Consider the following 8,947-nt stretch of genomic DNA (forward strand, 5'->3'; position numbering starts at 1 on the left):
AAAAAAAAAAGAAAAACCCAGCTCCCTCCACCAGTTGGCATGGAAGCTGGGTAAACATGAGCTTTAAGTGTATCTTGTCTTTCCTTCCCGTGAGTATTTGTCGTTCTGCAGCCGTGAGTCTCCTGCATGTAGCCTCTAAAAAGTTAAGATCTCGAATTCCATCCAGCTGCTTATTTCTTATACCTGTCCATTTCCTCAGTAATGGAAAAGAGCTGCTGGATCCACTCAAGTGGAGAAGAGTTAAGGGATTACAAACCCCTTATATCTGCACAAACACACACACTTCAATGCTGCAAAAATCTCTCCCATAGTGCCACTTGCTTGACCACTATTGTGCGAATAAGACCCTGAAGAAGAGATGAGCTTTCAAAGCTGTGCTGCTGTGGTCTCTTATTTACAATATTATTACATTCATGTTCTTCAGTCACTGTCAGTTAAAAACATACACACAGTATTACAGTAATAAGATGAACCTGCACTACTGAACATATAGATTTCAATTCTATAGCGAGTTAAAACATAATCTGACGCTGACCAACCACAAAAACTTATATTGCACATGTTAATGTAATCTAATGTTCACACAAACTGTTTGACTGTAAGGAAACAATAATTAAAGCTTAGTGTCTTCAGTTTGTTACTAAGATAGACAGCCACTGTCAAAAAGACTTCCATTATTGCAAGTTTATAATACCCTTTTTGCCTTTTTTTGCTCTGATCAAACTAACAATCCACTCCTCCTGAGTAAAAATAAATGAACCTCCAGTATTTTAGATTTATTATCCAAGTCGCCTCAGTCACTACAGCTTCATAGCACTTCATGCTCCTCATTAGACTACATTCAAATGAGGAGAGAACCAATGCTCGTGCACTGATCGTTACTATCCCATTCGACCAATCGCTCTGTTCCTCAGCTTAGACTGTGTTCTGCTCCAGTAAGGGCGGATGTTCTTTAGGTTGTTGGGGTGGTTCGGTCCCCTGGTCCTGCTGCTGCTCAGGTGGTGGTGGTGGAGGCGGCTGCTCAGGTGTTGGATCAGATTTTAGGATTTCCTTCTGAGGTGGCTGAGGTGGCTGTGGTGGCGTCGCCTGCTGTGGTTCTGCATTGGGCATCTCTTTCCTGTCGCTGGGCTGTATCTCCAGAGCTGGTGTGTCTTTGCAGCAGAAATACTGCTGCCAGATTTTCCTGAAGGCCGAGCGGAACTTCTTAATACGGAAAGCGTAGATAATCGGGTTGACAGCGGAGTTACCATGGGTGAGCAGGATGGCGATGTAGAGGAGGACTATAGGCTTGTTGCACTCAGGGCAGAAGAGGGTGATGCAGTTGATGATGTGGAGCGGGAGCCAGCTGATGGCGAAGAGAAAAAGAACGAGAGCCAATGACTTAGCGAGATTCAGCTCCTTGTCATAGTATTTGTTGGGGTCTGTGTGACTGGTGGTGAACTTCTTGCTGTTAAGTTGCTTGTGGATCATGTAGAAGATCTCTGCATAGATGACCAGCATGAGCAGCAGCGGTGGCAGCACCCAGCCAAAAAAGTTGAAATAGACCATATAGTCCATGCTGATGACGTTCTCAAACTGGCAGGTGATGACGAGGTCAGAGCTGATGGAGCCGTTCTGCTGAAGGCGCTTCAGGTTGTTCCAGCCTAACATGGGGGTGAGCCCCACAATGAAGGCTACCGTCCAGCATATCACCACCGCCAGTCCCGCTCGCCGAGGGGTCACAACCCGCTTGTACCTGCAAACAACACAGTATTGTGTCAGCACTTCGTCTCACAGCGCTGTCAGGAAATGCAGGCTCTCTTACATACTTCATTTTTCATTTTGTCGCGCTCTTGGGGTGACAAAAGGTGCAATTTTAAAAGAAAGAGCAACCATTCGAACCACAAGCCCCTAGACATGTTACACACTTTTCCGCGCAGCACATATTTCCACTTGAACAAGACAGTGTCTGCGAATCCTTATCAGTGAACCTTGTCCTTTGCAGAACTGCAGCCTTTTGTGCTTCTTTTGTTCAGGGCAAACTGAATTATAGTTCTTACAACTGGCTCAATATTATCTGCTAAAATATTTCTGTGGTGCAGTAAACATAAGCTGCAGGACCTGGCATGCTACAACAGGCTTTACAGGTTTGGCTTTTTCATTGTTCATTGTGTTTCGGGATAAGAAGCAGGAGGAAAGAGAAAGGTAAAAGGTGCAGTAAAATTATATCACTGCTGTCCTATGACCAAGAAATGCCACAGAGAGACTGATGCTGATGCTTGCCTAGGGGCAAGGAAACAGTTATCTGATCCAGCTCAGCAACGATCACTCCCTTTCGGATTAGTAAAGATTGATATTTACAAGGTGAGTCGTAGCAATTGTAAGGGAAATATTAGCATTACAACAACATGACCTTTGCTGAAGAAGAGCCTGAAGCAAAAGCGTGCAAATTAGCCCAGTAACATGTTTCGGATTAGTATCGATCAGAGATGTATGTGTTAAGTTGGGTCTGTGTGTGAAGCACAAGATGAAGATCATTATTCACACACTGAGCCTGGGAGCCGGTCTGCTCAGAAGAGATCAGATAGTAATCTAACAGCAGGAAATGTGGGGGGAAAAAGAAGATTCTTCCTCTTGATAACAAATAGAAGTTGTTGGAGGGAGCGGCAGAAGCAACTCCCAAATGAGAGAATTTCTGATTTAAATAACATCAGCATTAGTGATGTTACGATCACTATTTTTCCATTCCGACACCTGAACTTGCAATTAGGTCATAGCAAGTACTGATCGAATATTACTGCGTACATAAAGTATACTATTAACCCTGTATGTTTATGTAATGATTGTTATCATTGTTGTATGACATGGCTCTGACTAAAAACTTTGTAAAACATGAATGAATACATACAGAGAATTAATACCATAGAAGTTTATGTTGTTATCTAATTTGACTGTCAGTCATAGAAAAAAAACTTAGAAAAACATAACAATTCCCTCTAAAAAAAAGAAAGTGCAGCCACAAAGCCGTTTTTTACTGGTGGGACTTTCCAGTGTAAAATATTGATAAATAGCTCATATTTTGCTAAAGGCTAACAATACGCTATTTCAATGGAAATCAATTCTACTTTTCTGCTGTAAAACATTAGATGCCAGTGGCTGAATACAGTGTTTGAGGCAAGATCCTATTCCTTCCTATGAAGCCAAAAAAGTTTAAAAGCTGCCTCTGAAATTACACAAATGATTTGCACTGCTACCACACTGTGTGGCCCTTAGAGCAGGTGCACTAGAAACTTCCACCAGCAGCACAGAATACTTCCAGTTTAGTTCTCTGTTAATTTCCATTGGGATGAAATGATTCAGTTGCGCGGCTCCTCTTGACTTTTTAAATGTTAATCAACCAAATGGATCAAATCTCGATAGTAAACAAGTCATATCGCAGGGCTTTTGATGTTCAATGAAACATATCCACTGATTTACAGACGTCTCTTTTGCCATGTAAGTCAGTAGGAAAAAATCTTTGGGCTATAGGGCATAACGTGGTGATTTAATTACACTGTTTGGTCACTAAGAACATTGGTTTCAAAGCCCAGCGCACTTTCTGGGGGCCTGGCTGCACCGTGCGACTTTCTGTGTATGGTACTGTTTTAGGGCTTTCCAGGATAAAGGTTGTTTTATTCGGGTGTGAAACTACTTTAAAGTTTATCAGTGAATTACTTAGCATTGGATGGGTACATAGACTTGCATATTTACAGACTCCTGATCCAGCATTTCAGGCTGTATCGGGGGCTTTTCAAATACTGGTATTGGTATCTAAACAACTCTAATTGGTAGGTGTGGGGGAAAAAATACATACAGCGCAGAATTACGATATTTTGTGTGTCAATATTGTATCGATACACTGAAGTCAAGTTTTTTTTTTTAAATAACATAACTTTAATTTGTAATACAAATAATCTATTACAAATTAAATTTTTGGTAGCCTGCAAGAATAATAAAATTAATTGTTTTTTCGGTCCACTTGATACATTTTGATGCAATAAAAATGATTGAAGTGGAGAAACTTAATCTTTCAAAATTTATCTTGCAGATAAAACTTTTGCTGACCAATTTTTCCTTTGGGGACATAATTCACAGCTGGAAAAAAGGGTAATAAACTGCTCTACATCCCAATTTATGTTATCGTAATAAATGACTAAAGTTTTGTGATAATAGCATATCATTGGGCCTCTGGTGATCCCCACCCCTACAAACTGGCACAACTCACTGATGTAAAAGTTGTTGTGGCATTCACCATTTAGCTTGGGTGGTTTTACAAGACTATACAGTCAAAAGCTACAATTCCTGGAAAACTGCTCTCATAGCCCTGGAAGACTTAGTGGAGTCTAATACAGGAGATTAAAGTTCGAGGCTATCACAGACAGTATTCTCAGACAATAAATTCCCCTCTTCTACTGAGCTTATCTTTTCAGCCTTTCAGCACCACTCCTCAGTCTTTTGTTTCAGCCTCGCATGATTAACCACTGGTGGCATCAAATACAAAAAGGGAATATCATCGAAAGCAAACTTGACCTTTCTTGTGCCCTCCAGAAACACAGAAAAGATTTCTCCTGTATAAAACCACCCCTGATTCTGCCACTGTACTCTTCCACTCATATAAGCATCTTGAGGACAGAGGGACTAATTAAAGCTGTTGGCTGATCAGCTATGCTCTGGTTAGCTGTCATGTTAGTACTGGTGAGTCAGATCTATATGCATATAAAGGGACTGGAGGATGGAGGCATCCTGTGAGGTGAAACAAGACCCAATCAATGCCCAATACACAGCACTGGAGCTGTATTGACCTCTGCTAAAACAATGCCATCACCTCTCCATGTGGCACAAATAGTGTAAATATTCTGCATCTCGCCTTGTTTGCATGTGTGAAAACCTCATTACCTGGTCGGGATCTTGACCCTGAGATAGCGGTCAATTGCAATAGCCAGCAGGGCCAGGATTGAACTTTGCGTCAGCACCAGCACCGTGCACGCCACGAGCAGGCAGCTGTAGAAGTGAGTTTGGAGTCCGATGCTGATAGTAATGGCCAAGGGGATGACGAGGGCTCCCACTGCAATATCCGCCAGAGCCAGAGAGACGATGAAACAAAACGTGGTATCTCGCAGCGACTTATTAATTTTCACCGCCCAAACCACCATCACATTCCCGATTACTGACGCGACTGCAATCACCACCTCCATCCCTATGTAGAGCGACTGCGTTGATAAAAGTGCTCCAGGCATCCTTGCAGATGATTCCGTCCTTGATAAGAAAAAGACTGATTTCTGGGAAGCAGCCTTATTGAGAGCAGAGCAGTCCTTGAATTTTTTTTTCTTTTTTTTTGTCACTACAGTATTTTCCAAATGAGCTGTGCGTCCTTCGGTTTCCTGCCCACCGTCTCCTTGTTAACACATATAAGTTGCAAGCAAAAATCCAATTATTTTGGAGGGAAGAAGCGCGTTAACCAAGCAGCACATCTAAGCATGAGGGGTTTTCCTTTGGAGCAGGTGTTGTGGTCCGGTGCCCGTTGTGCGTCGCTCCTGCTCTGTGCCCTGCGCCTCCACTTGGCTAAATGCACCTGCTCCTGCTGTGAGCAGCATCCTCCCCATGCGCTCCCATTTATCCAAGACGGCGCTTCATCTTCGCCAGTCTAGGTTTTTATTTTTGAAAAAGCAGGTTTTAACAAAGAAAATAAGCAGATATTTTGTGGAAGAAAGCGCGCGCAGTTGCAGCTCCTGCGCAGGCGGGTGCTCCTCTTTCTCTCCCCCTCGCTGTGCTTTCAGTAAAGAGCAACAATGCAGTTGCCGAATATAGCAGTGCGATTTTCTCGCCTTTCTTTTATTCCATTCAGATGTGTTGTTTATGTCCCTGTGAAAAATATAATCTTGGTGTCACTCGGAGTCAATTTATTTCCTTTAGTGGGCGCTTCATTTTCCGTGCAAAAATAAACAACCGCTGCGGTAGCCTTCTGCGGGACCGTCCCAAGGAAGTCAGGTAGTGCAGAGGTGATTTCAACTCCACGTTTTCTATATTATGCCACGCACGCTTTTCTCCCACGCCCTTTCAAATGCTAATGGACCTTGCTCGGTCGCCCATTGTTCTGATAAGAGGTGAAGCAGAGAACTGCCACAGCTGACAGAAAAGTAACACAGATAAAGCTATTGTAAATGGCAGAGATCATACATACAATTCCCTAAGTAACAAAGGACTGAGTAAACAGTGGAAGCCTGTAATATGAAGCCCACTGTTTTCCTCATTTGCGCTTCATTTAATTCAAAACACCTCAGAGAAGCATAAATCTTAACTACAAATAGATATTCAGGTCATTCTAAATATATTCATGTGCTTCAGACTTCAAAGACCTGGGCTCTGAGCCTGAGGCCAGCCCTATCCTCCAAACTAATGAGAAATCTATAACAACAACACAGGAAACCTTATGACTTGGATCTATTGATCAGCCTTTCTCAAAAAGGATATTTCCTGCTTCTGCCCTGACCCTTCAGGGGCAGCATCCCAGTGACACAATAATCCGCCCTATCGCTTTCTGAGAAACACATGACACTTGAGCAGTCAAGCATTGTGAACACACAGTAGTGAACTACAGCGCTGGCATCTCGTGCTCTCACTGTGGTTCAAAGGTTAACAGCAGGCAGCTGCATGAGCTCTGACCAGGTCTCTGTTTCTGCATTGAGCAAGAATAACTGAAGGCGTCCCAGATGGTGCACTGCACTCACCCACTGTAACTTACGTCAGTGATTCCCAACCAGGGGTACTTGGTGGTCTACCACCAACTTCTGCAGTTACCAGAGGTTAATATCATATGATATATTGTTGTGAAGCTCAACTAGATTGAAAAAAATAAGGTTACGGTGCTCAATGCAGGATTTTCCCTTAAAAAAAACAACGTCTAGACTCTTACAAATGTAATCCCTCTCAATAATCTCCTATGACCCACTAATGACCCTCCTCTTTGCTCTCTGTGTGTGCTTATTTTCCTCTCATTATGCTATGTTTAGGGCATTTATGGTTGCATAGCTTCAAATCGATAATAGTGCACAGGTGAAGTCGAGACTTTATAAAAAGGTAGCAAGCAGGTTGTAGCAGCATGCATTCAAGAGGAAGCTATGAAAATCACAGACACAGTGCTGAGAAAACACAAATATAGCAATACAGAGTGGACAAAGCTCGTTCCAAAACAAGAGTGAATCTGCGTTTAACTTTCACTGGCGAGCAATGAAGGAGAGGATGAAGATAAACAGCGATATGGACTTGATTGGAGTGATTTCTGTCTGATTGTAAGTATTTTAAATAACAATACATGTGTAATGTACTTAATCTGATTTAAAAATAAAATTTTATATATACTGAGTCAATTTTAACTTGAAAACAATGTGTTGTAATTAAGAGTTGGTAAAAAGTAGTTAGCAAGTAGGAAGAAGTCTGAACAGTTTGTTGGAACTATTTGTTGGTAGTATTCAGTTGTAACATAGGTAATATTGGTTTTAATATTCCAGATGTTTGCTTTAGTTAGATTAGATTTTGATAGTCTGTTGCTATTTATTTTTTTAGCTCAATAATAACCAAAAATATTTTGTTTAGAATATTTCGTTTTTGCATAATTAGTATTTTGTTTTGTTAGTGAAATTGATAATATGGGGCACCTGCAGTTATAAATTTAGGTAGGACCAGCATGCACCTTTGTGGGCAAAATGTTTTTTTTACCAGAGCATTAAAGGCAGAGTCATGATTCCTTTGACTGTTTTTGATTTTGATTTTTGCTGACAAATAGCGACTACACAGTTGGCTAACTAACAGTAAATAAATAAATGTCTGCAATAGGTAGTTATGAGTAATGACTTAAAAGCTAAAAAAGCTAAATGTCCAGCTTCTGCCACTATTGGCACAAATGCAAAGTTGACCAAACTTACCTTAACATTGATTTAACATTTAATTGTATGAAAAAAATACTGAACCAACGTTGAAACAAATTGAAAGAAATGTATTAAAAAAATTTAGACTTGTTTTCAATATCATTCAGTTAATAGTCGATTAAAATGAACACATTTGGATCCTGAATAAATGAAGTTAATCTGATTGGGGATGCGGGGGTACATAAAAGAAATTAAAGAAAAGGCTGGAAATCACTGGCTTATATTATATGGAGGGAGGAAGGATGTAAGGATTTCAGTTGGTGTTTGATTGAGTGAAACAAAAAGCAAAAAGTTACTGTACTACTGTGGTCACCACCGGGAGACTGTGTGTGATGGCAGGAGGGCCAACAGTCGGCAGGAGCTCCGCTGCAGAAGAAGACAGTATCCATCTGTGACCAGCATCAGGGTCAGAGTTATCAGCGTGAAGTATAGAGGTCGGCCAGTATACGCTGAGGGAGGAAGCAGCCATATGGCTTGCTTGCGGTGATTGGCATCACACCCACTTGTGACACTTTAATGAGCATACGCGTGGTAGAAATGCATGTAAAATCAATCTTTATAGAGCAAATGGTGTGAGCTGACACACTTGGAGCCAATATTGTTGACAGTTTAGAAATATTTGCTTTGTAAATAAGTCGCATCATCATGGGTACATTTCCTTTCTTTCCATATACTTTTCCAATCAGGTGTCAATCAGAATGAATTCCACTGTTATAGAGGAGGCTTAGTTGAGAGCAGCAAAGGGATCTGAAAAGTTGTATACATCATTTCAGGCCTTTTTCTCATTGTGTTTATCCTTTCAGCAGCTTAGAGACTCAGAGCAGACAGGGGAACACAGTCATGCTCAACATGGCCAACACAGACCTCACATTGCTTTTTGTGCTTGTTAACAGTCAGTGCTCTCGCTGAGGACATGACTGCAACCTGACAATGTGTGAAGTATAAAACATTCTCTGTATCTCGTACAGGCTTCCTAAAATAGCGTACTATCAAGGCTGCTCAGG

General features: G+C 41.4%; 1 protein-coding gene across 1 annotated transcript; it reads right to left on the reverse strand.

The window, feature by feature from the left end:
• Positions 1 to 915: 915 nt before the first annotated feature.
• Positions 916 to 5,732, reverse strand: adora1b (adenosine A1 receptor b). Its single transcript, XM_042491953.1, has 2 exons — positions 4,915 to 5,732; positions 916 to 1,735 (listed from the first exon to the last, which is right to left on the reverse strand). The coding sequence occupies exons 1-2, from the start codon at positions 5,253 to 5,255 to the stop codon at positions 916 to 918; spliced, it is 1,161 nt and encodes a 386-aa protein (XP_042347887.1). The 5' UTR covers positions 5,256 to 5,732.
• Positions 5,733 to 8,947: the final 3,215 nt, after the last annotated feature.

This window comes from Plectropomus leopardus, chromosome 8 (genome assembly GCF_008729295.1).
Source record: "Plectropomus leopardus isolate mb chromosome 8, YSFRI_Pleo_2.0, whole genome shotgun sequence".
Lineage (NCBI taxonomy): Eukaryota > Metazoa > Chordata > Actinopteri > Perciformes > Serranidae > Plectropomus > Plectropomus leopardus.